At 43.3% G+C, this 27644-nt stretch overlaps 2 protein-coding genes across 2 annotated transcripts in view; both read left to right on the forward strand.

The window, feature by feature from the left end:
- AHSG (alpha 2-HS glycoprotein) overlaps positions 1-6753 on the forward strand; it is a 13047-nt gene extending 6294 nt beyond the window's left edge. The window contains exons 4-7 of the mRNA XM_074190753.1: positions 1684-1847; positions 3088-3189; positions 4042-4122; positions 5982-6753. Of these exons, the coding sequence (XP_074046854.1) occupies positions 1684-1847; positions 3088-3189; positions 4042-4122; positions 5982-6308 (674 nt within the window). The 3' untranslated portion in view covers positions 6309-6753. The remainder of the gene's footprint in view (positions 1-1683; positions 1848-3087; positions 3190-4041; positions 4123-5981) is intronic.
- An 11913-nt stretch (positions 6754-18666) lies between these two features.
- Positions 18667-26806, forward strand: LOC141491574 (fetuin-B-like). Its single transcript, XM_074192509.1, has 6 exons — positions 18667-18774; positions 19309-19396; positions 21533-21705; positions 24394-24501; positions 25151-25234; positions 26498-26806. The coding sequence occupies exons 1-6, from the start codon at positions 18679-18681 to the stop codon at positions 26789-26791; spliced, it is 843 nt and encodes a 280-aa protein (XP_074048610.1). The 5' UTR covers positions 18667-18678; the 3' UTR covers positions 26792-26806.
- The last annotated feature ends 838 nt before the right edge of the window (positions 26807-27644 follow it).

Raw genomic sequence — 27644 nt, forward strand, 5'->3', positions numbered from 1 at the left:
GCATCTACTCAGTACCAACCAGATGCAAACACAGAAACTAAACAGTCCTTGTCCTCAAGGAGCTTGCCATCAATTGGAGAGGACTGTAACAGAGGCCCAACTGAGTACAAAGAAGACCCAAAGGGAGGGTGGGCTGGTTCAGGAAAGGCCTGTTTATTGGCACGGAATCAGGAATCATGCTTTGAAGTTCGTTAAGGTTTCAGTGAGGCAGAGAATGGTGAGGAAACCTGCCATTCTGAAGAGCGAGGGAAGAGAAGAGAGGGCAATGGCTCCAACTATTGACTTGAAAACTTGGTCGGCTCTGAAAGCCACTGAGCTCACAGCAGAGGTGTGACCCCGAGTTTTTCTGCATTTCCTGACTCCCAGGATTGCTTCATGTGCTCAACAGTCAGCTGGCCCAAGGTAGCTGGCTGCCTTTTGGCTGTCATCCTAGCTCCTCTGCTTGAGCTCCACATGAGGGTCTGACTTATCTTATCTTTCCTAGGCTGTGGAAGGAGACTGTGATATCAGTGTACTGAAACAGGACAACCAGTTTGTGGTATTGAATGCCAAATGTGAGTCCAGTCCAGGTAGGTTCTAGAGACCAGTGATGGAGAACGGGGTCAGAATTGCTTCATATTAATGAATACTACTTTCATCCTTTTTATAACTCTGAGGAACGGGTCCTGAAATGAGGGTCTTTCCACACTTAAATTTCTTGGAATTGAGGATTTTCAAACTTTGACTAAGACTGAATAACATTCATAAGTAGGAGAAGAAAGAGGAAATGCCCAAATCAAACAATAATTTTTAATTTTATGCGATTTTCGTTTTCAAAGACTTTGAAAAATCTTTTCATTATGTGACTGGCTAGAATAGAGCCTCCAGCTCTGACACCAGCTCGTGAAAAGTTGAAATGACTTCTTATTAAATCATCGAGTTGTGATGGGATTGCAGAATCTTCTCCAAAATGATTGGTTCCATTTCACAAATGAGTGAATTAAGATGCAACACTTGTTCGAAGCCATCAGTCTTGGGGCACAGCTGGCATAAAAGGGCACTTCTCCTATGAAGCCTTGCAACACATGGCTTTAATTTTTGGATCTCAAAAAGCTGATCTGAAATGTTAACTTAGTACAATCTGGCAGACAGGCCCAATGACAACTGTTGTCTACTAGGTGCAGTCTCTGTCCTAAGTGCTGGAGAGATAAAGACAAAAACAGGCTTTGTCTTTAGGGGATATGAGATGTGCATGTTTATCCACACACAGAATAAAAAAGGAAATATAAATAGTTGGGGAAAGGAGGATCAAGCAATTGGTGGAGTCAGGACAGGCTTGATGTAGGAAGTTCTGCTAGATCTGAGTCTTTAAAAATTTTTTTTACAATTTATTTAAGGCAATGGGGTTAATTGACTTGTCCAAGGTCACACATCTAGGCAATTATTAAGTGTCTGAGGCCAGATTTGAACTCAGGTACTCCTGACTCCAGGGCCGGTGCTCTATGAAATAAGTTTTAAGGGAAGGACATGCAAAGGTGGAGAAAGGGAGGAACCCAAGCATCTCTAATCTATAACAAGGAGCATGAGAGATGCCGTAAGCCCCCTGGGGAGTTTATTCCTCTATTCCAGGACTAACTAGTCAGTGGAAGAGAGGATCAAAGGGATGACCGGCCATGAAATTCAACTTTTTTTCTTTTTGGCTAGACTCAGCAGAAGATGTGCGGAAGATCTGCCCGAACTGTGCCCTGCTGGTGCCCTTGAATGACACCAAGGTGGTCCACACTGTGGACGTGGCCCTGGCTGCCTTCAATGGCCAGAACCACAGCAACTATTTCAAGCTTCTGGAGATCTCTAGGGCTCAGCTTGCGGTAAGACTCCTTGGATAGGCTCTGGAGGGCGAAACAGGTTTTGGTCAAATCTTTGTGAACATTGGCACCTTCTGGTTACAATGATAGAGACACATTCCTATATAGTTATAGTTATATCAAAGTTCACATAATACAATCTAGTTGTATGATGTAATATTTCTGTATTATGCAGGATACAGTCTGTAAATATCAATTATATCAAGCGTTCGAAGTAATGACTCTGCTGTAATACAGTAATGTCTCATGATATAGCATATACATCTAGGGTGCATATTTATAGCAGCTCTGAGGGATGAGGGCAATGAAGAGGGGACGGGAGGGGCGACTCGGGTGGGAGCTGGTAGAGGGACAGCAGCTTCAGTGAAAGAGAAAAAGACTCTTGCTAGACAGAGCCACAAGGATCCAGAGCATGCAAGGCAATGTAATGTACATTTATTAAGTGCCTACTTTATGTTAAGTGCTGCGATAGCAAGCAAGCATGCCAAGCTGGGTATTGGAAGGTGACTATATTTATATATATATATATATATATATATATATATATATATATATATATATATATATATGTGTGTGTGTGTGTGTGTGTGTGTGTGTATATATGAATCCCCTCCCCTTTTGTCCCCTCCCTTGTCCCTACCTCACCCCCTCTCCCTTCCTCCCCTCCTCCCCTCTCCCCAACTCTTTCCATCCCTCCCCTCCTCCCTCTCCCCTCCCCTCCCCCTCTCCCCTCCCCTCCCCTCCCCTTCTTCTCTTCTGCCCTCCCATCTCTGGCTGTCCATCGCTGTTGGTTTTCCCCCCATTGCTGTCCCATCTCTCAACACAGTGAACATACCCTGGATACTAGGGCAAGTCTCAGACTAGTTAACCCTGGACAAGTCCTGATCACCTCAACTCTTCAAAGAAAGATGTGATACCCAGGCATTTTTCCCTCCCTAGGAGTCTGTGAAATCAGGTTATGGAATGACTGATCTTCAGGCACAGCTCTGAACAAAGGAGAGGGCTGGTTTCAGACTCCTCCCAGATACCCTGACTTCCCCTTTTCTACTTTTGTCTATTGGGTAGTGGAAAGCGTTCTGAACTTGGGGTTACTTTGCTGCTCAGGGCCTCAGTTGGATTCAATGGAGAGGATGCTGTTTGAGCCAGCTGCCTCTCCAGGTCATCAGAGAAAGAGCACAATGGTTCTGGAAGCTTCTGTGATGACCTCATGGGTGTTTTCATTTCTCTCTATTGTTGTCTTCAGCCGCTCCAGTCTTCTGTCTATGCAGAGTTTGTGATTGGGCCCACTGACTGTGCATCTAAAGATGTGGCTGACCCAGCAGCCTGCAACTTCCTGCCAGACCAGGTAAAGAAAGTCCAGGGGCCTGACATCCCTAGGCCCTGAGGAAGCATGGTGTCAGTGATGTACCCTGCCAGGCTTCAGCACTTATAAGACCTGGGATGTCGCACTTTGTTTTCCACATTCCTTCCTCAAATATCCTCCAGCAGCCAACCTCCAGAAGAGTCCCTTTGCCAGGCTGGTTCTTAGAAACCAGTTCTCAACCACTGGATCCCAGAGTCCCAAGGTGGGAAGGGGCCTCAGTGGTCATCTAGTCAAGTCTTTGAGGACCTCCTGTGAGGGGAAAGCCAATCCAACTTGGCATTTCAGAGGGTATTCTTGTTCAGTGATGGCTGGACTAGATGATCCTTGGGGTCCTTCACTCTGAGTACAAGAACCCTCATTGCTTTTGAAGTCAGAGGACTTGGGCCTCTGACACTTGGACCTGTGCTCCTCTGAGTCTCAACTTTCTCAATTTTGAAATGTGGGGTGTGGACTGGCTGACCTTTGAGATTCCTTCCACCTCCAGCAAATCCCATGGTGACCTAGTGGCTAGCCACTTGAACCCTGGGTCTCACTCTGCCTGCTCTGTTAGAGGAGGTTGGATCAACCTCCTTTTCAACTCTAGAGATAAAAATCGCAGGATGTTCCTGCTAAAACCCATCCATCTGGGAGGCCATCTCCATCCCAGATGACCTAAGGCTCATGGAGATAGGAAAGAGTAACTCAGAAAACAAGAAAACATCATTGATGTTGGCAAATTGGATGAGCCTTTGGGTCTCCACTTGGGTTTGCAATTGGGGAGAAGTCCAAAGGAGGCTGAAGGTGAGACCAACTTCCTTTCACTAGTGACATTCTTTCTCTTCTTTTGGAAAACAGTATGGCTTCTGTAAGGCAACACTGACGGAGAAAGTTGGTGGGGAAGATGTTGCTGCTTCCTGTACTGTCTTCGCCAATGCGGTATGGACTTTAACTTTATCCTTTCTTGTAGTGTTGAGAGTCATCTTCAGATTCTCCTGTGGTGATGATGAGGATATGGTACCATTAACGTCTCCTCTGGGAGGATCTGGGAAATGGGCAGGGGAAGCCACACCTATCCATGCGCTCATGTTCAGGCTGGTCCAGACACACTCCTTTCCTTTGGGGTGACTCTTCGTGACTGACTTATCTTTCTCCCACCGTGAAGTCACAGGCTTTCTCATTTGGAAATTTTAGTGCTGGGTGTGTTGTTTTTGGAGAGAACAAGGAGAAATGACTTGTTCAGGGTTACCTGGGGATTAAGTGCCTGTGGCCAAGATTCAAACTTGGGGTCACCTGACTCCAAGTCTACTAGTCTATCCACTGGGTCATGTAGCTGCCTCTTCTGAAATGATGGGTTTAGTTTTTAGTCTAGAGTACCCAGAAGCTTAAGTGACGTGCCCACAACCAGACCTTCCTGATCATCCATTCATTACACCACACTGTCTCTCTCTTGGGTTTGGTTACCGTGGAGCTCAAATAAAGTAATGACTCTGTTAACCCAAGCCAGTTCCTGTTGGACTCACCATTGTTGACCCAGAAAGGAACCCCAGGTGGTATTTCCAGGTGTCATTTGGAGGTCCATTTCCCAGAGCTGTGCTGGTGGTTGAGGCGTTTGAAGCTTCCTGTTGAGTGGGTTCTTGGCCAATAGGCATAATAGAGAAGATCTCCGAAAAGGAAGTTGCCAGGGGGCATTCTCAGGTGATGATTCAGTGACAAGAAGCTACCTGGGAAGCTATCTAGGTGGTGCAGTGGATAGAATAGCGACCCTGGAGTCAGGAGGACCTGAGTTCAAATCTGGCCTCAGACACTTAATAATGACCTAGCTGTGTGGCCTTGGGCAAGTTACTTAACACCGATGCCTTGCAAAAGCCAGAAGAAGAAGAAGAAGAAGAAGAAGAAGAAGAAGAAGAAGAAGAAGAAGAAGAAGAAGAAGAAGTAGAAGAAGAAGAAGTAGAAGAAGAAGAAGGAGGAGGAGGAGGAGGAGAAGGAGGAGGAGGAGGAGGAGGAGAAGGAGAAAGGAGAAAGGAGAAAGAGAAGAAGGAGAAGAAGAAGAAGAAGAAGAAGAAGAAGAAGAAGAAGAAGAAGAAGAAGAAGCAGTGACCCAATATTGAGGAAATGGAAAAGGCTCTAGAGTTGGGTTCAAATTTCTGCTCTGTTATTTCAGACTATGGATGACCATGAAGAAATCATTTCCTATTTCTGGGCCTGTGGTCTCCTCTATGAAATGGAGAGGCCCCCATACCTCAGGGGTTCATTGTGAACATCAGTCCAGTGGGGTGTCTAGAACACCTTGTCAGGACTATCATTATTAGGGATCTGCGTTATCTGAGGGCAGAACCAAGAGGGCATAGACTTTACTCCATGCTTTGGGGTTCTCAGGAGTGATGGGAAGTTGCTCATATGGGAGGGGTTGCAGGTAACCTGGGCACTGAGGTTGGGCCATATCTTGTATACCAATCAACATGCATTTATTAGGCACCAATGATGGGCTAGAGCTGAGAATACAAAGACAAAATTGACATTGCATTTGCCTTGGGAGGAGAGGGAGGAAGGAGAGGCAGTTCACATTCTATCCTATGTCTCATCAGTTGGGGGAGGCTCCCTGGAGATTCATTTTCTACTTGCTTATGACCTTGATTCCACTGGCCCAAGCTACCCTCTGGACTTATTTTAATCACTCTCATCAACATGTGATGGGTGAGGGAGGAGTCATCCTGGTCCCTGCCCCACATATCTGATGCCCCCCACATGGAGGGAGTCCTGGACCAGTGCCATGACAGCCTACCTCTGTTTTCCAGCCTGTGGTTTCTGCACCCCTACCTTATGGAGCAGGACCTAGCGCTGTGGATGCCGGACCCGCCGTGGCTGCCGGACCCGCAGCGGCTGCTGAACCCGCTGAGGCTGCCGGACCTGCTGTCCCTCTTGCACCCCTTGTACTCCCTGCAAAACCCCTTGTGAAACATCCACCCCTTCATGATCTTAGGCATTCCATTGTTGGGGTGGGCTCCTTTGAATCTGCCTCTGGGGAGCATGGCCCCCCTGTAGGACCTGCTGCCGCAGGCCCTGGCCTTGCTGCCCCAGCAATCCCTATATGTCCGGGAAGGATCAGGTATTTTAAGGTCTAACTTTGTTCCCAATTCTGAATCCAGCCATTACCTGACAAGGCTCCTATCTTTACAACCATAGCAGAGAGGATAGGAAACAGGGCCACCATTATGTCAAAGCTAGGGAATTGGGTGGGAGTTCAGAGAGGAAATGCCCTTTCTTTGGTATTTCTCCTAGCTCAGAGAAAAGAGGAATTCTTCAAATCCTCCTTCCTTCCCACACCTTGCAAGACAGAAGGGGAGGGAAGAATGGTCACATTGGATGGACGAGCAGGCCCCACATCCTGATCAATGATCCCAGTGCCCTGACATAACACTCAATAAACACTAGATGGTAGTCATTGTAAGCTCTGCCTTCTGGGGTGATCTGTCACAGCCAAAAGAAATGTGATTTGAGAGGTGCTATTGCCAACCTTGTGGCTTCCTGTTAAGAAAACTACCTGAATAAACAAAGCTTCTGAGAGGAGGGTCCTTGTTATTATTACTGTATTCTCTCTCCAGGATTATTTTATTGACCAGATATTAGTTGTGAAGGAAGCATGTGTCCCCACTGCATGTCAGAGGCTTGTGCTAACTTCACCTTAGTTATAGGTCTGTTTAGGATTTAATTGTCTTTTTAGTTATCATATCCCTAAGCAAAAAAAGTCAAGTCCAGCCTTGCAAAGACATGACTCCAGGAGGTGCTAAAACATGGTATCTCCTCTCTCTAATCTAGATTGGCCAATGTCCTGGAATCAATCCTTAGGTTCAAAGATTCTAGATCTTAAGCTATAGGGGTCCTCAAAGATCAACAGATTTTACAGTTGGGAAAACTGAGGTATGGGAAAGTTAAAATCACTTTCTCCAAAACACACAGAATAAATAGCTTGAGTAAAATTTGAATTTAGGTTCTCTGATGCAATTCTATCAGAATCTCAAAAGAAACCATGTGGGCATGGCTTTTTTTTTTTCCTTTTCTAAGAGAGGAAAGAAAAAAAAATCTGTTAAATGATCACTCCAGGATCTGCATTTTTCCCCCTGTTATTCTAATGTTGGTTAAAGGAAGGGACCTTATTTCTTTCTCCCCTTGATCAGTCAGTCAATCATCAATCATTCCTTAAGGACCTACTATGTGCCAGGTACAACTCATGAACCAATTGTCTTACTGCTGAGAGCTAGGGGAGATTATCTACTCCACTTTCCTCCATCCCTATTTATCAGAGGAGGAAACTGAGGTCCAGAATAGTTAAGTGACTTGCCCAATGCCACATTGGTAATCAGAATGAGAGGTGGGATGAGAACTCATCTTCTAGGAATCTATGTTCTACATATTCGGCCAGGAGGTTGGGGTTCCACTTCACCTCTTCCATCTTAGAGGGGACGTAGAAAAACTGAGAGGGATCCAGGGCAATTGGGGCTAGGTTGTGAAGGGTTCTCTAAGTCCAACCAAAGAATTTGACCTTTGGAGTAACAGGGAGGGGGCAGCTAGGTGGCACAGTGGATGGAGCACCAGCCTTGGAGTCAGGAGGACCTGAGTTCAAATCCGGTCCTAGTCACATAATTGCCTAACTGTGTGACCTTGGGCAAGTCACTTAACCCCCTTGCCTTGCAAAAAATATAAATAAAAATAGGGAGAGAAGCAGCAAAGTGGCCCAATAGTTAAGACTACCAGTCTTGAAATCAGAAGAACCTGAGTTCAAATCCTGCCTCAGGTAATTACTATACAAGTCATTTTTGATTGCCTCAAAAAAAAAAAAGTAAAAAGGATCCCCTGGTTTCTCTTAAGGGAAGGGGTCAAAGTATCAATAAAGTAGCTAGGTGGCTGGATTATAGAGAGAAGAGACCAGAGGCAGGAAGACCAATTAGAAGGTCACTCTGGTAGTCCAGGTAGTCAGTAATGAGGCTCTATTGTGTAAGGGTGGTGGTTGTGTGAGTGAAGAGAAGTTATTATGGTTTTTTATTTTTTATTTTTAAGGCAATGGTGCTAAGAGGCTTGCCCAAGCCCACACAGCTGGCAATTATTAAGTGTCTGAGGTCTGATTTGAACTCAGGTTCTCCTGACTCCAGGGACAGTGCTTTGTCGGCTGTGCCACCTAGCTGCCCCAGAGAAGTTATTATGTGTAAGATCATCAATCCTGGGCCTTCTAGTGACCCATGGTGGAGAGCATAAAGGGAGGGAATAATGGTAGGTGGGAGAACCAGCCCAACTGGTCACCCTGCTTTGCAGAAATCTAGGGGATTAAAACTGCTTTGTTCTGGTCACCACCTTTAACAGGTCAGATTGGATGGGAGCCTACCAAAGTTAAAGAGAGAGTGTTCAGAAGCATTATTCTTTGTTTACAGTAAGCATTGACAAACATAAGAGTTTGGCTCTAATACAAATTAAACTGTGTGTGTTAACCTCCAGAGTTTGACTAAATAAGGAACAAATGGAATCAGGCCAACTTGTTTAGCCTTCAGAGTTTGGTCTTAAGAAAGAACAGAGCTAGATTACCATATCTATTTATCATTCTCTATATTTTTGTGGCTTTTATATATGCATGGGGGTCTGGCTAGGAACCGGGCCCTAAAGAGAGATCTTGGGACCCATATTTATAGGAACTAAACAAAGGACCATAAAATTATTGGCAGAAGTCAATGAAATAGGCTTCCATAAAGATGCCGCAGTGTATATTTGTTGTTTCCTTATAGATGTCTGCCTCATGTCACAACTGTTAGAGGTTCCATGGGAGAAAGAGAAGGGTCTCCTCCTGACTCGATAATTTGACCACATCAGCTACATCACAGATTACCATAATACATACTTGCCTTTAGGATGTCAGGGTCATCCTATGTCTGCTGATACAATGTGGGGATTTAGTTGCTATTAGAGAGAAGTGGACAAAACTTGATATTTTATTATTCCCTTCTCTTGGTCAAAGTGACACCAATGAAAGAAGATGCAGGGATGTGAGGACTTGATGGGGGTGGGGGGGACAGCTTGAAGCAAACAAAAGACAATTCTCATAGTGATTCAGATGTGCTTCAGTGTTAGCCTCTAAGGTAAGGATTTGATATTTTTCAAACTGATCAGTGAAATTTGCCACAAAAGACTTCCCTTATGCGAAAGTGTTCTCTTATTTTGATATCAATTCCAGGCAAAGGTTCTGTAGATGCTAACTGCATGGAACCAGATGGGACATTGTAAATGCCATGTTAGGGAAACTAGTCACTTCTCTCTGACTGTCATTATCCCAGTCATTTGAATCCATGTGAACCCCACCTGTACTGGCAGCAGGTCCAATGCCACAGTTGCTGGCATCATGGATCTCTGGCTTAGTAGCATTCCTTGATGATCATGCCTAGACTTAGACTCAGAATAATATCAGTTGATAGTCCCATAAGGTTTTAAATGGCAAGTTCCAATAATCAGAGCTTCAGGTGAGTTCAGCTTATAAGGATCAAAAACGTGGTTTTGGGTACCAACAAGAGATGGGAACAAAAAAGAGATTACCACAGAAAAATCAGCATTTATCTTGTTGACATTGCACAATGATCTTGCTTTTAGATGATTAAAAACAAACAACAAAAGACTTGGGTTGGACAGATTTTTAAAAAAAAAAATTGTCCACAGCAAAACACGTTCAGTGATCCATCGTTCAGATAGGCAGAAACATACTCTCAGAATCCCTCTAAACAAAAAGAGCATTTTAGTCGTTATAAATGTCAAATTATTATTATAAATTAGCTTATGGATGAAAATCTAGAGGCATTCTACAAATGATAAAAAGATTTTTACTAAAGTTTGTTTTTTTTAACTAAACATTTCTTTTTCAAAGAATCTCCTTTTTTAAAAAATAGCAATAAGTTATATTGGTGTTAAAGGATAAACCTTCATGAAGTAAATTAATGGGAATTTGTAAAATGATAGAAATCTCTTTCTTATTCAGCCTTAGAGCAAAAAATAAATATTTAAAAATGGAATTTAACACATACTTGATATAAATTGTCTTTAAGTATCATAAATAAATTTCCAAAGTCTTAAAGACATGATTAATTCCTAATGACCACAGTTTCTAAGTAACACCTTCCTTTAGCCAAATCTATGTATCTAGGAATGAGTCACAGATGGGAAGAGGGGAGAGTAGAGTAAAGGGAAATGGGGACATCCAGTCTATTGACAGGGTAACATCCCCCATCAACACTGGAGCCTTTAGGGGAAAGAAATGGGGGGGTCAACAGCAGCAGGAGGGAAAAGGGGGCTGGGGGTGGACTAGCAGTGGCAGGAGTGGGGAGAAAGGATCTGAGATGAGTTTAAGGAAAAAAGAAACTTCTGCCAACAGGATGTAAACCTTTTCACCTTGGTTTAGAAGGCATTAGCTTTTATTAGCTTTTCAGCTTAATTTTATTTTGAGATTAACCAATTAATGCAGGTCCAGAGAAAAAGCCCCAGCAGGGCCAACAAAACATCAGCACCGATCATCCTATTAACCCATGCCCCCTTAGTCTCAGGTACCTCCAAAGAAGACACTGTCCATATCAGGAGTGTGTGTGGGGGGTGCAAAACAGAGTTTAGAAAAGTTTGGGTCATTAGTCCTGATCCTATTAAGAGCAAGGAAATAGAAAATGGACCCCTCTTTCAAGTTGGTGACTCTAGCTTAAAAAAAATAGCCTGTGGCCCCTAGTCACATGTTTTCCAGGGAGTCTCTAGTATAATCCTAATCAAGGCAAAATACTGACAATCGTCATGAATTTGAGTAAGGCCAGAGTATGGGGGTCTGGCCTTAGAAAGCACAACAGGATTAGACAGTGTGTGTTAGTCTCCAAAGTTAAGATTAAGAAATAACAGAGTTAGGTCAATATTTATATCTGTGCAACGGTGGGGCTGGCTAATCTCTAACTCTGGTCTTTCTTAAGAGCAAACTCTGAAAGCTAACAGAAGTTGGCTTAATTTGTTTGTTCTTTATTAAGAGGACACACACAGCTTAATTTTTACTAGGGCCAAACCTTTAACAGGTGAGACTGGAGAGGAGCCTTCCATATTTAAGGGAGTTTAGGAGCATTGTGTTTTGGAGACTAAATCTTATGTTTATTCCTTCATTCACTAAAGAATGGCTTCAAGAAGAGGGCTTGCTGGACTAAATTCTCCTGATTCCCTCCAGCTTTATATCCCACAAATCTTTTATTGGGGCCAGTTTGTCAGCATCCAAAGGCTATTTTAAGATCTCTTAACTCTATGAGCCCAATGCTCACCTCATTGGCTCATACAGGTTTTCTTAAGGACTGGGATGGTGGGCAGACCTCCTTGAACTTTTGCTCCTCCAGACTCAACATTCCCAGGTCCTTCAGATGATGCTCGCATGAATTGGGCCTTTCACCACACTGATTGCCATCCTCTGAACACTTGAGATTATCGATGATCTTCCTGAACTGTTCCCAACCAAACTGTGGTATCCTTTAGCAAAGGAAATGACCTCTGTTCCATGGAGGTAGTCGGGAAATTCAAGGTTCAGAAAGTCCCTTGTCTAAAGAGAAACACACAAACCAGCTCTCAAACACTGGATGTGAGGGCAGGAATTGTTTCCTTCCTTTTATTGCCCTTCCCAGCCCCTGACACATAACATCTACTTGACTATGCTTGCTGAACAGAATTGAATGATAGGTATTCAGCAATTTGGATTAATTGAAGGCAAACTTCTTAAGGACTGGAAAAGTTTCATTTTTGGTTTTGTATTCCTACCACCTAGCATGATACCTAACCCGTGGTAGGTCCTCACTCTCAAATATCTTCATTCTCCAGGTATCCCCACCCATCCATATTAGAACTTTTTTTGAACAGAACTTTGTATAAGAAACTCATGTTGAAGAAATTTCTTCTACCCATTCAGAAAACTGTCTTTTATATTGAGAACTCAAATGACTTGTCCAAGGTAACCAAAACAAAGTCATGGGGCAGGGAGGGGGATTTGGATTCAGGTCTTCCTGACTTGGAAGTCTACTCTTCACATGCTTTTTATTTGTGTTTTGTCATTGTCAGAAGGTGATATGTTCTAGTGATGATAATTATTAGTATCATTAATATTAGCAGGTGAATATTATGATTATGTGGAATAGGCCAATAATAGATGCTTAACAAATTTTAATTGATTACTGTCCTGTCATATTTATTAGTGTTTGTAATTAGCAAAGAATCTCTAAATTCAAGTGGGGTCATACTCTGGCCAGGATCCTCTGCTGCCCTGATAATACCTAGGTTCAAAGGTCAAAGGAAATTTCATTCTGTAAACAAATATTCTTTCAAAAATCAAAGTCGGCCTCCTGATTCACCCATATTCTCAAAATGTACTGATTTCCCTCTCTCTCTTTCCTATGAATAGAGGCTTCTTATGCCAATGCAATAATTGTTCCAGTCCATCATTATCAATGTGTCAATGCATCCACCCAAAAGGATTGTTCTAAACCTCTCCCACCATCTCTTTGCTATGCCACTGTCCTTTGACCTCCTTTGCAGACCACCAGGACTTCCAACTCCCACCCTGTTGGGCTCTCTGGTCATCTTGCTGCTATGCTTCCACAAGCATATTTCCCTACTTTCCACCTCTTGCTCTGAATACAGTCTATATACACTATGATTCCTAGAAAGGGCATGTGCCAGTCACTTGCCCTGGGACTCTCCTATCCTCCTGGTTGTCACTCCTCTATATGTTTTCTCTTCCCCAATAAGACCTGTAGACGTTTATTTTTGTATTTGCACACCCAGTGTCTAGAAAGTCAATTTAGCTAATGAATAATGTATACAAAGAAGACTAATGCATATCAGTCTGCAAATAGGTTGGGGGAGGGTAAGAAGTTTTAAATGAATTTAGATTTTTATCCTAGAGAGGATAGGGAGCTGAGAACATCTGAAGCAAAAATGCAACATGATCAAACTTGTATTTTTAGAATATTAACTTGGTAGCTATTGAAAGGAGGTGAGATTAGAGGCAGGGAGGCTCCAAAGAAGGCTAAGGCAGTAGCAGAATGACGAGGTCATAATTGTCTAATCTGATATTCTTTAAATTAGAATTAAGTATTTCTTATCTTTATTTCTGATCAAAAGTTGTTCTGTCAGCCTCTACTTGAAGTCTGTAAGTGTGGAATGTTCATCACAAGGTCTGTGTCTCCAGTTATAAATCTGAAGAGAGGCTCTTTCTGTGTGAAACAGCCTAATGCCCCTCTAATTACATCTGCAAGTTTTACTGCAGAAGCTGTGTAAACAGTCAGTTAGGGACCATCCTGAGAAGGCAGGAATCTGCTCTGGTTATCTAAATGAGAACCCGAATAAATTCTTCTTCTTCTTATGACATTTTGGAAAGGAAGAAACTCCAATGTTTTATATGTCTATATCATATCTAATAACATGTTAAACAGTGTCAGAAGAGGAGATGATAGGCTTGGGCTAATTGTATCTTTGTCAGTTCTGACATGGGAAAGACCTCATGGATGGGTTAGAGAATCATAAAGTAATCAATGACACCTTTATGTACAAATGTGCAACCTGATTGGTTGGCCACCAAAATTGTATGATCCTTTGTCAAAATTCTATAAATATTGATTATTCAGTTAGTTTGGCTGTTGACATTTGTAAGGATGCCATCCACCCATGGATTTTGGTAAAATCTTAGAGAATTAAATTTTATTTATAAAACTAACTTTGGCATTTTGTTTTAGCCAAAGGGAAATCATGTTTAACATAATTTACTTAAGAGAAATCACTGGTTGTGATTGAAGACCCAGTTTCTACTATAAAAATAAGCTGGGAAATCAAACCGTGATCTGTCCCCAGAAGATTCTCTGTCACCTGATTCTAGATCTAGCCCTAGAAGAGATTTTAGAGGAGGCCTAGAAAGGTCAACGCCTTGCCCAGGGTCACACAGAGCATAATGGGCAAACTCCTTGATACCCATTCCAGGGGCAGTTCCTCTCCACACACTGACTGGTTAATCCATTGTCTTCAGGGGTGTTTGATGTTCTTAAACTAAGTTCTCAGATAAACAGTGTTATTCATTAACTCTCTGAGAAAAACCAACAGACACCCACTCAAATTCTATCCTGTCCAAGCAAAGCTTTCAGGCCTTAGTTGGCCAAATGCCAGTGAACATGGAGGGGAAATTGGGTCTCCAGCATAATTTATTTAATTGATGGTCAGAACTTCACCAAGTCCATGGTTCAAGTCTATAGAAGGGTCTTCCATTTCCCAGAGTCATATTTGACCAAGAACATGATGGAAGAGCAAGTGTTCACATCTGGAGAACTTGATAGATTGATAGGTCCACCCAATTAATGATGGAAGTTCCTGGACACCTAAGCATGGCCTGAGCTTTCACTACCTAAGAAGGCCAAGGTTTTCAGGTGAGGTCTAGGTCCCTCAGGGACAGCCTCAAATATTTTTTCTTCCTCTCCTTACTCCCCCCCTTTTCGATACTATTAGTTACCAAATTTTATAAAACTTTTTGTTCTGATAAGATCATTTGGGTGATAATGAGCAAGTCATTGGTGGGAAGGGAGAATAGATAGGCTAACTATCTTGTAAGGTGCCTTCCAGCTCTAAGTCTAGGATCCTGTGAGCCTATGACTCTATCTTGTTCATAGACGACACCTTAGCTCAAACCCTCATGAGGCCTCACCTGGACTGTTGCAGCAGCACCGTCCTTGTTTTCTAACTCGCCTCAATCCCATCTTCCATCCACCTGACAAAGTGATATTCTTAAAGTCCCAGTCAGACCAGGTCACTCCCTCACTCAGGAAGCTGTGGTGGCTTCCTGTTACATTCAAACTCTAAAGCTCTTCCCAGTCTGACTTGAATCTCCCTTGCCAGACTTTCTAACCTTAGTTCCCTTGTGGGCTCTATCCCAGCCAACCAGATCTTCTGGAAGCTCCTCACACATGATATTCCATTTTGTTCTATCCCTAACCCTAATCCTGACTCTGATTCCAACTCCAACTCTGTTTCTGACTCCATCTCTGACCCTAAATTCATGCATGGGTGCCATCACATGCTTAGAATCCACCATTCCATCAATTTCCCTCTTTAGAATTTTTCCCTTCAAAAAAGACTTCATGTGGTCCCTTCAAAGGCTTTTCCTTGTTCCACCAGTCATTAATATTTTCTTTAACTCCATTTTGACTTTCATACATTTTGTATTTACTAGTGGTGCAGAGCTTTGACCTATGTCCAGATGACCCATAGTGAAAGTGTGGCTAATAAAATTGTTCTCTGCACAAGAAAGGAAACTGATGCAAAGCTCCGAGCTACTGGCACTTTATTAAAAGGTCCGTGGTCTCTTCTAATGGAGTGGACTTCAGATCTTTCTCATTATTTAAGATGCCCTCTCTTTCCAGGGCCCTATTTTTACAGGACCCAACATCTCAAACATGGAACAATTTCATTGATTGACATATGATGTATAGACTAGAATAAGCAGGAATAAGCAAAACAATATGTCAGTTGGGTGATGACTTGGGTTGAGGCAGGAAAAGTCTGTGCTGACTTAAGATGGATGGGCTTCTTCTTGGGTTAGGTAGGAGGAGATGGCACAGGCTATGCATCCAGAGACTGAGTGGTCATAAGATGGTCACTTGCTTGATCCAGAGGTATGAGAATAAATTGGGATTTTCCATTTATTTGAGTCACCTCCACCAAACTGGGCTTGGTCACCAAGACAAGGAAAACAAGGGTGTAGGTCTTAAGCTAGCTTTCTGTGATTATTCAAGTGATCTCACTAACTGTACCTCATAGCTCTGGAACTAGAGCTTAGACTCCTACCAGACTGATTGATAATGATTAGAATTGGGATAGATTTCCTCATTTATTAAATCAACTTTCTCAGAGGCATCAATATGTTAAGGATCTGATTCCATGAGACAGAATACCTCCACAGTCTCATTCACATCTATGTAGACATGTGGTCCCCTCCCCACTCCCATCCCTACCACAGAATTGAAACTTCTTAAATTAAAAGAATGATTTATTTCTGTCTTGTATCTCCAATACTTCATGCATTGCTTTGCTAAAATTAGCAACTTAATAAATCCTCCACGAATGGATGAATTAATGAAAAGTCAGTTCCGTGTCCCTTTTCTTCATTAAACACACAGGCCAAGATGTTGGAGGTTACAAGATGCTTCTCAATTTTAACCTAAGAATGAGCAGTGGGAAGAGACTACAGTGATGAAAATGGTGAGTAGAAGCTGGAGATCTGTGCTCAACACTTGTGTTGAATGACCATCATAAACACTTACTGTTTTCTGCAGGGTCCTGTGGGCACAATCCTTCCAGTTTTTCTTGCTGAGGACATGGCATTCTGTCTCTATTACATTGAGGGTTAGATAGTACATAGAACCTGAACCTTCCTGTTCAGAGGAGATGGAGAATAAGAAATGCTTCATTCATGGCCTACCCAGCCAAAGTTGTGCCAGAATCTGAAGAGATGGGAGTTGGGAACAATGGAATTCCTTAATTGGATTCTTGGACATTCTGCTATCAGATCCAGTTTCCCATCCTTCCAACTCTCATGATACCTCAGACTTATTTTTCAAGTCCTCAAATTCCTCAAGGTCTCAAATTCTTGATGTCTTTCCTCCCTTTCCAATTTTCACCCCTCTCTTTCAACTCTTCCCTGTCCTCCACTCTCAGATCACTCTTCCCTTTGACCTATCACTGCTCATCTTGACTCCTCTTCTCTCTGGGATCTAGCCAAGATGACTTTTCCTATGTCCCCTCACATGTGGTACCACATCTCCTCTCTCTGTTATAAGGTGCTGATTGTCCCCAAGTCTGGAAAGACTTCTTCCTCAGCTTTCCTTCATTATGTACCACTCTGTGTTTATTTTCTCTATATTTATTCCATATATAACTATATGTCTATCTCTATCTCTCTCTCCACCTTTATATATATAAATATACATATATATCTTTGTTGTCTTTCCCATTAGAATGTAAACTTCTCATAAATAGGAATTGTTATACCCACATCCCCAGTGACTGGCTAGTCCCTGATACATCATATGGATTTAATTCATTTTAGTTGTATGATTGAGGTGGAGCTCAGAGTTCAGCTGGCCCAATCATAACCAGAGCAAGCATCTCCTCTAGCTCATACCCTATAAGTGGTCTTCCCACCTTTGCTAGAGAATTTTCTGAGCTTCTATGAGGACCTGGGGAAAAGGGCCAGTTTTTCATGAGTTTATTGCCAAGACCTTAGGTGAAATGGCTTGCTTTGACTTCCTGAGTAATCACTTTGGAGATGGTTGGGAAAACAGTGAGTTGGAGATGAGATTCATCAGAAACATGGAAGAGAAACAAACTCTGCCCCACCCCTGATTTGGTAAGGTGTCTGTCAGTCATTGATTTGGTTCTCATTTGCATGACTTAGGGGTGAAATCACCATCTGCCTTGGTCAGTCTTTGCTATCTCCTGAGGCAGCCAGTGGAGCAGAATGAGGTCCTCTCTCTTTCTGGGTCTCTTGGTCCTGGTGCACAGTTGCTGGAGTATAACCCTCCCCACTCAGGTTCCCCAAGCTTCTCCTCTCCTCCTTTCCCCCAGGTGTAATGACTCTCATGTGTTGTCTGTGGCAGACTTTGCTTTGCAAGGCATCAATGATGACCGGAAGGAAGGCTATGTGTTTGGCCTCAATCGAGTGGCTGATGTCCGTAAACGTTGTCAGGTAAATAACACCAAATATCATTGGTGATGGTGGTGGTAGTGTGGGATAGCAGGGTCATGAATGATCTTCACACCCTCTATGTTATAGTCAAACTGACTTTATGTTCCCTGAATTGGCCATTCATCTCCCATGCCTGCCATGCACTCCCTTCTCAGCTCTTCCTCTTAGAATCATTGACTTTCTCCAAGGTTCAGTTCAGCTGCCACCTTTGAGTGAAAGGTCCTATGTGAAGGCAGGGGATATCATGGAATCAGGAGTCTCATTTGAAAGGAACATCACCACATCACTGTTGTTAGCATTTATATTTCACTGTAAGTTTTGCACACCTTATACAAATTATCTCATTTACATAACCTTTAAGTAATGATGGTGATGATTTTAAGGTTTAAATATGTTGATCTCATGAGAAAGAATGGAGTGAATTGAGACTTGAAAGGTAGGTAAAGCCTCTAAGACCCCGCCTTGACTTAATGTGATGAGGGCACTTGGGTGGGAAAACTTTATCCTGAGGAAATGGTGGCCAAAGTCACCTTCCTGATGTGGCTAGAATGATCCTTTCTAATGTAGCCCATTTCTTAGCTACTGCATAGAAAGAAACCTTTAGCACCCCCCTCTTCCATTGTTCTCAACTCCCATCTCTTCAGATTCTGGCACAACTTTGATTGGGTAGGCCATGAATGAAGCAATTCTTATTCTTCATCTCCTCTGAACAGGAAGGTTCAGGTTCTATGTACTATTTAACCCTTGATGTAATAGAGACAGAGTGCCATGTCCTCAGCAAGAAAAACTGGAAGGATTGTGCCCACAGGATTCTGCATAATACAGTAAGTGTTTATCCACCATTAGAGAGGGAGGGGAGATCTGAGAGAAAATGATTGTTTGAGTCGCGCTTTTCTCAATAGTCTTGGGATCTAGCAGGAAATACCTGAGCTGAGGGTTAGGCTTGGGTGAGATTTGCCTCTCACTTACTGTGTGACCTTGCATAAGTCAGTATCTTTTTCTGATCCTCAGTTTTTTCAAGTGTAGAAATGGGGATGGATGGGAAGATGGACTGGATGGCTCTAAGGTCTCTTCCAGCTCTGTAAATATAGAAGTGCTCTAATCAATAGTTCCCTTTTACTTAGATACATGCCAATGTATACCCATTGTTTCACAGCCTGTCCAGTCCTCATTCCATAGCACCGAGAAATTCCCCAGGCTGATTCCTTTTAGTAGGGAGAACATCTCCTTACAGACCTTGCCTTTTCCTTGTATCCCCCCATTACTATGTGTAAGCCTCTTGGGATAAGATTGTAGAATGAGACATGGACATCATTTTGCTTTCTCTGCCACTATAACAAGAATGTGTTTGACCCTAGGTATATGGCCAGTGCAAAGCCATCTTTTATCTTGACTTGCCAGAAAGAATTCTATACCTGCATACCTATAATTGCACTGTTCGTCCAGGTAAGGGATTTTTTTTGGGGGGGATGGGTCTATTGTATTTGTTGTCTAGTTAAATTGATGTCTGTAATAGTATAAATCATTTCTTGAAAAACAATCAATCGACAAACAGTCCTCCTTGATCTCACTGCCTTTCCACTGAGATTATCTTCAGTTCATTCTATCTGTTTCTTGTGGTTGTTTACGTGTTGTTTCCTTATTAAACAATGGGAGGTTTAAGATGAGGGACAGTGTCCTTCCCAGGGCTTATTACAGTGCCTCGAATATCTAGTAGGCACTTAATAAATGCCTATTGATTTGATTTCAGATAGAACACTTGTCTAACTTGAAGGGCTATGCCTCAGTTCAACAGATCAAAGATTCATGATCCCCCTCCCCCCATGCACACACTTTAAGAAAAGCTCTTAACTTACTGAGATGGACAAAGCTTGAACATTCTCATTATTTACAAGATTCCCCTCCCAGTTCCTCATCTCCTTGTGAAGAGGAAAGAAGGATGTTTTGTCTTCTGACATCTGGGGCCCAGAGTCGTTGAGATTATATATTGAATATAATTCATTTGGGTGTTGGTTGGTTGTTTGTTTTTGAAGAGAACTATATTTAGGGATGTTTTGTCCTTCATTGGTGAAGAAGATCATGACAACAGGTAGGTGACGCTATGACAAGCACCTGAATGGGATGTGAGTGAGGGGGTGCTGTGCCATGTCACCAGTCTCACTTTCTCCTCCAGAATCATCTGGACCCAGTGGGTAGATAGGAATCAGGATGATTGGAGATGCCCTGGATGTGAGGCAGTCAGGGTTAAGTAACTTGCCCAAGGTCAAACAGCTAGTGAGTATCAAGTGTCTGAGGCTGGATTGGAACTCCTGTCCTCCTGACTTCAAGGCCAGTGCTCTATTATTCACTGCATGACCTAGCTACCCCAAAATGGTATCAAGACTTGGTGAAGGGGGCAGCTAGGTGACACAGTGGATAGAGTTCTGACCTTGAAATCAGGAGGACCTGAGTTCAAATGAGGCCTCAAATACTATTACCTAATTGTGTGACTTTGGGTAAGTCATCCAATTCCATTAACTTGCAAAAAAAAGACTTGATGAAGAAAGGAGTGATAATGTGGGCCATTATTCCAATAGGCTGCATAGGTATAGTAAATGTACTTGAAGACTTGTCATGACTAAGGTGAATTACACTTGTTCAGGTTGGTTCCAGACAGAATTAAGAAAAAAGTCTGGAACCTTTGAGTCTTTTCTTCTCCAGGGCAGCATTCCCAGTTCCTTCAACCAGTCATGTCATGGTTTGTGGCAGACTCCATGGCCTTTACCATCCAAATTGTACTCTCCTGGGCACTTTCCAACTAACTGACCTCCTTCCTTAAGCATAGTGTCCAGTCCTCCAGCTGAGGTGGAAGGAGGGCAGAACACAGAGAAACTATGGCCTCTCATTCTGGAATCAAAGCCCTGCTCACATGGACAGAGAAGGCATTCTCCTTTTTATTCCCTGCTACTTCATGCTATGTGGAGCTCCTAGGTCATGACACAATGTTAGATTTCCCATCCCCCTATATACCGTCCGCCCTACAGCTGATCAATCAGGCCTTCCCGTCCCCTTGTACTTTTTGTAAAGCCAATTTTTTTAAAAGCCAAATGTTAAGATTTTTATTAATCCCCACCTGAATTTCACCTTACTGGGTTCAGTCCAGTATTCTAACCTGTCAAGTTCCTCTTGGATTCTAACTGTCTCCATGGAACTGTCCATCCTGCTGGGCTTTGGGATATCTGCAAAACTGGATGGGTCGTCCCTCTTTGCCTTTACTTACATCTATAACCAGAAACTCCTCTGTGTCTTTATTGAATCTCTCAGTAGACTCTAAGCTCCCTGAGGGTAAGTGTTGCCTTTGTATACACAGTATCTGGGGAGTAAGACCTTGGTCCCTCAACTGAAAGCTATAGTTCTTCAGACTTTGGGTGAATCTTGTGATTTGCTTTGTATAAAGTGGAAACTTAACATATTCTTGAATTGTTAAAAAAGGCACTAGTGTATTGAAAGTTCCCTGGTTAGATGTTGTAGTATAACATGATATGGAACTTCATGGTTTTGAGATCACAAAGAAGCTTATTTTTTCCCTCTTTCTTTTCCCAGTTTCTAGAAGATCCATAGTTCGCATGTGTCCTGACTGCCCTGGGCCAGTCTCCATAAACACCTCAGATCCCTCCATTTCTGAAACTGTTCGAGAATCTCTGGAAAAAATCAACAGGGAGGTTGCAGTGGGGAAGAAATTATATCTCTTCCAAGTCACAAAAGCTTATTCCCAGGTGAGTGGGAGAGGCAGTTCACTCACTTGTCCAGAGCCCTCTGTTTATCAACTACTCCAAGGTTAGAGAGAAGGGAGAGGCTCCGGCTTAGATACACCATCTTGCTTTATTCATTAGATGGTGAAGCACGTAGATGCTGCAATGGATGGAGCACTAGCCTTGAAATCAGGAAGATGGGAGTTTGAATCCATCTCATACACTGGAGACCGGCTAGCAGTGACCTTGAGCAAGTCACTTATCCTTGATTACCTCACAATCAAGGTCATTTCCAGTTGTTCATATCTGACCACTGGACCCAAATGTCTCTGGAGGAGAAAGTGAGGCTGGTGACTTAGCCTAGCATCCTCTTACTTGAATTCCTGTGCTTCTCATGATGTCATCTCCCTGATGTCATGGTCTTCTTCAATAATAAAGAACAAACATCATTACCTTATGAGGGTCTACTTGATTTGATAACACCCTACCCACTAGCCTGTTTTTTTTTTTGCTAGGCAATGGGGGTTAAGTGGCTTGCCCAAGGCCACACAGCTAGGTAATTATTAAGTGTCTGAGACTGGATTTGAACCCAGGTACTCTTGACTCCAGGGCCAGTGCTTTATCCACTGTGCCACCTAGCTGCCCCCTCCCACTAGCCTTTCTTTAGGAAAACAACAAAAAAATCACCCAACCATCAAATGATGCAGCCACCCCAATGGATTAGGCAAGACAGTTTGTCATCATCCTTTGACTGACTGGTTCTTTCCAAGAGGGCATCCATGCCAGTCTCTGCAATCTGTGCAAGTCTCTCCTCCCTGACTTTCTCAACTATGTCCTGATCCTGGTGCCTTCCTTCTCTGCCTACTACCCCTACCTTCTGGTGTTATCTTCCCCCAGAAGGCTGGGACTGCCTTTCCTTGTTTATATTTGTATTACTTGCACTGATCACAGTTCCTAGCAATAGTAAACACTTGATAAAAGATTGTTCTCTGGGCTCCTTTACCTCTGATTGTGAAGTTCATCCCAGTAGAAAATGCAAATTCCTGGAGGGCCCCAACTCGTTGAAAAGATGATTATTTTTCTTGAGTGACTAAAATGATTGTGACATGAACTCCAAAGTTCCATAGTCCATAGGAAGGAACTTACCTTGAAGTCAGCAGGCGGCTCCAGACATTTTTCCAATCCAGGTAGTGCTTTGGGTCTTTATTGAATCTCTCAGTAGACTCTAAGCTCCCTGAGGGTAAGTGTTGCCTTTGTATACACAGTATCTGGGGAGTAAGACCTTGGTCCCTCAACTGAAAGCTATAGTTCTTCAGACTTTGGGTGAATCTTGTGATTTGCTTTGTATAAAGTGGAAACTTAACATATTCTTGAATTGTTAAAAAAGGCACTAGAGTATTGAAAGTTCCCTGGTTAGATGTTGTAGTATAACATGATATGGAACTTCATGGTTTTGAGATCACAAAGAAGCTTATTTTTTCCCTCTTTCTTTTCCCAGTTTCTAGAAGATCCATAGTTCGCAAGTGTCCTGACTGCCCTGGGCCAGTCTCCATAAACACCTCAGATCCCTCCATTTCTGAAACTGTTCGAGAATCTCTGGAAAAAATCAACAGGGAGGTTGCAGTGGGGAAGAAATTATATCTCTTCCAAGTCACAAAAGCTTATTCCCAGGTGAGTGGGAGAGGCAGTTCACTCACTTGTCCAGAGCCCTCTGTTTATCAACTACTCCAAGGTTAGAGAGAAGGGAGAGGCTCCGGCTTAGATACACCATCTTGCTTTATTCATTAGATGGTGAAGCACGTAGATGCTGCAATGGATGGAGCACTAGCCTTGAAATCAGGAAGATGGGAGTTTGAATCCATCTCATACACTGGACACCGGCTAGCAGTGTGACCTTGAGCAAGTCACTTATCCTTGATTACCTCACAATCAAGGTCATTTCCAGTTGTTCATATCTGACCACTGGACCCAAATGTCTCTGGAGGAGAAAGTGAGGCTGGTGACTTAGCCTAGCATCCTCTTACTTGAATTCCTGTGCTTCTCATGATGTCATCTCCCTGATGTCATGGTCTTCTTCAATAATAAAGAACAAACATCATTACCTTATGAGGGTCTACTTGATTTGATAACACCCTACCCACTAGCCTTTTTTTTTTTTTTGCAAGGCAATGGGGGTTAAGTGGCTTGCCCAAGGCCACACAGCTAGGTAATTATTAAGTGTCTGAGACTGGATTTGAACCCAGGTACTCTTGACTCCAGGGCCAGTGCTTTATCCACTGTGCCACCTAGCTGCCCCCTCCCACTAGCCTTTCTTTAGGAAAACAACAAAAAAATCACCCAACCATCAAATGATGAAGCCACCCCAATGGATTAGGCAAGACTGTTTTCATCGCCAGAAGGAGGAAATCCACCAGGATGGACTTTAAGCAGTCTTGTACTTCTCCAATTCCATGAGAACTCCAGCCAGCCTTTTGAGGCCCCCTCAGATGCCCCGTGGCTCCCCATAGTGGAATCTTTTGAAAGAATAACAGATCAGCCTTGGGACAAGGCAGAGACCTCTATCTCAGAGGATCATTATAAAGGTCATAGCCTGAGTAGATGGCAAAGACATGATTTGAACCCAGGTCCTCTGCACCACAATGCATTTCAGTTTCACTGACATTCTTCCTTCTCATCTTTCTTCCTCTCTACACTTTCTCTCCCTCCCCACAGTGGGTATTTGGCCCTTCCTACTTTCTGGAATACTTAGTCACTGAGGTACCCTGCCCCAAAGCACTGCCTGGATTGGAAAAATGTCTGGAGCCGCCTGCTGACTTCAAGGTAAGTTCCTTCCTATGGACTATGGAACTTTGGAGTTCATGTCACAATCATTTTAGTCACTCAAGAAAAATAATCATCTTTTCAACGAGTTGGGGCCCTCCAGGAATTTGCATTTTCTACTGGGATGAACTTCACAATCAGAGGTAAAGGAGCCCAGAGAACAATCTTTTATCAAGTGTTTACTATTGCTAGGAACTGTGATCAGTGCAAGTAATACAAATATAAACAAGGAAAGGCAGTCCCAGCCTTCTGGGGGAAGATAACACCAGAAGGTAGGGGTAGTAGGCAGAGAAGGAAGGCACCAGGATCAGGACATAGTTGAGAAAGTCAGGGAGGAGAGACTTGCACAGATTGCAGAGACTGGCATGGATGCCCTCTTGGAAAGAACCAGTCAGTCAAAGGATGATGACCAAGGGGCCGAGGAAACTTCCAGTGAGGGAGGTTCAAGGAGGAAGTGAGCTTCCAGAGTGGAGAGGCTTCCGGGACATTGAAGAGTATGTCTAGAAAGAGCTTTGGGAAGTTAGCTTGGAGAAAAGGGAAGACCATGAAACCATCCTAGGGTGTAGCCCCTGAGGAGGCACTAGCAAGATTGTCCCTTACTTTGTGCACAATCCTTTATAACACTGGCCTCTTTTTCCCCCTTTTCCAGCCTATAGGGTTGTGCAAGGGTTCTCTGGCTAAAAATGGTCCAATTAAGTATGTCGATGGTTCCTGTGAATTCTTCCAAATCAAGGTATTTTTAACTCTAGTTGTTTCTGTCCTCCCCAAATTGTGGGGAAATGATCATCCACCCTCTCCTTCCCCTTTGTTCCCTCCCCCTCTTCCCTTTTTAGCTAAGGCTTGCACCAAACTCAAGGAGAGGCAGTTCTGGATGGGGGCATGGGAAGAACTTCTGCTTCCCCTAACCAGATGGATAGTGGGAATCCTGCTCCCACCCAGGCTATTCTCAGTAGAAGGAACATGAGTTTAATCCATTGGTGCTACTCTTGGCCCTGCCACCTCTTCACTGGGTGCTCTTATTGGGTAGGTCACTTCTCTGAGAGCCTCAGTTTCCTCTTGGGTGAGATGAAGAACTAAATCCCTGCTCACCCTCCCTCCCTGCCCAGCAGGACGCAGTCTGTGCTCTTGTTGTGATGTGTCCAACAGCTGCTGTTTGTAGGACACCTGACTCCTAACACCCTGTGATGGGGAGGTCAGAAACGTGTGGGTCTTGGGGGGCTCCAGGACTGGGATTTTGCCCATTGAAGGAATTCTGGGGCAGGAACCTCCCTTCAACAAGACAGATCAGTAGCTGTTTTGCAGCTGACTCTGAGCGTGCCCCACTTTCCTAGCAGCTGAGGTCAGAGAGAGCTTTTAGCTAGGCCGTGTCAGATGCAGATTGGAGCAATGATGCATGTGTCCCTCCATCCATGATGCCATGAATATCTTTAGAATATTTTTGCCTCCCTTTTACAGATGAGGAAACTGAGAGATTAAGTCACTGCCTTGACCATGATCACAGAGGTAGTAAGTGTCAGAGGCAGCACTGGAACCCAGGGCTCTCCTGCCTCCAATGTCTAGACTATTAGACACCATCTGCACACTCAGCACCCTGACAGAGCACACATTTTTATAGTGCATTAGGGTTTGCTTGGTTCTTACGTGGGCTAGCTTTTTTGCTTCTCTCAACTCCTCTGGGAGAGAGGTTTTGTGAGAGAACTCTCTCTGTTATGGTATTTCCATGTGGGAGAAGTGTCTCTCAGGAAAGGATGTGTAGAGTTGGCCTGTTGGATAACCATCGGCTGACAAAGCCAATCCTGCCTCTCCCTGTAAATTCGAAGCTCTTTTAACCTCTTCATTTCCAAAGTATTTTTTTTATCTGGAAGAACTGGGGGGCATCCTCTTGAAGTTTTCCTTTAAAAGAGAGCTAAGTGGCTCAGTGGAGGGCAGTGAGGCCAGGGATGCTCGGGAGCAGTGTGCTGGCGAGCTGGGTGTTTGAGGGTGTTACTCTTTTCAGCCAACAGAGGCCCCTGGGAGCCAGCCCAGCCAACAGCAGATTCCACAGCAGGTGGCCTCCCACTCCACGGCTGCACCCGTGCAAGGGGAGCCTAAAGGGTCTGTCCAGGTTTTACCTGAATTGGATGAAGACAATGCTGAAGAGGAGGCCCAGAATAAGAAACCTGCTCCAGCCTTCCGTGTCAATTTGGATTTAACCACAGATCTCCTGAAAATTGAAATACACCGCCCATTACCCCTCCGTCTGTTCAGAAACCCACCAAAGGTGATTCATTTCCCAGGAGGGCCAAAGTGAAATGGACCTGCTGAGAACAACAGTCCTCTGATTCTCCCACATTGAATATGCCTTTCTGTCTGTCTGTCTGTCTGTCTCTCTCTCTCACACTCTCTCTCTCCCTCTCTCTCTGTCTCTCTCACACACACATGCACACAGACACACACAGACACACTCTTAGTGGATAGCTAATACTATAGATTCAGATGGAAACATGGCAAAGAAGGGAAGAGAATATTAAGCCCTCTACAATTACCTCCTGGATTTAATAAAGTTTATCTTTTCTTGCTTCTCCTTAATCTGAAACTATTTTGGTAAACTTTCTGGTTATGATGAATTAACAGTACAAATGCTGAATTGTGTATCCACTAATATTAGAGAGTGGGATGGGGGATACAAAGATACAACATTCCTGACCTCAGGAAACCAACCCTCTAGTTGTGAGACCACTCACACGTTACATCTCTGAGCCAGTGATATTTTCTTTCCTTTTTTAAAATCAAATATTTTATTATTTTTCCAACTACATGGCACAGTAGTTTTCAGCAATCATTTTTCTGCAGTATTTTGAGGTCTAGATTTTTCTCCCTCCCCCTATAGAAAGCAATCTAATACAGGTTATCTATCTAGAACTGTGCTAAACATGGATCCATATTAACCATACTATAAAAGAAGAATCAAAACCAGTGATATTTTAATGAGGATATTCCTATAATTCACAACTCACCCAAAGATTTTTATCTTGTATTACTCTAATCACTCCCTCCTAATCACCGTCCTTCTCAATAGGCATTTGTAGCCATAAAGTGACGGTACTGATGATTAGACCAATGACAGATGACTCGTTTTACTCGTGTTAAGACTCCAAAGAGCC

This window comes from Macrotis lagotis, chromosome 6 (genome assembly GCF_037893015.1).
Source record: "Macrotis lagotis isolate mMagLag1 chromosome 6, bilby.v1.9.chrom.fasta, whole genome shotgun sequence".
Lineage (NCBI taxonomy): Eukaryota > Metazoa > Chordata > Mammalia > Peramelemorphia > Peramelidae > Macrotis > Macrotis lagotis.

Bases quoted from the DNA above. Each gene is read 5' to 3' on its own strand.
- LOC141491574 (XM_074192509.1), top strand. From the start codon at position 18,679: ATGTACTATTTAACCCTTGATGTAATAGAGACAGAGTGCCATGTCCTC. The intron at 21,706-24,393 runs GTGAGTGGGAGA...CCCTCCCCACAG, and splicing joins TCACAAAAGCTTATTCCCAG to TGGGTATTTGGCCCTTCCTA. The intron at 25,235-26,497 runs GTATTTTTAACT...TACTCTTTTCAG, and splicing joins GTGAATTCTTCCAAATCAAG to CCAACAGAGGCCCCTGGGAG.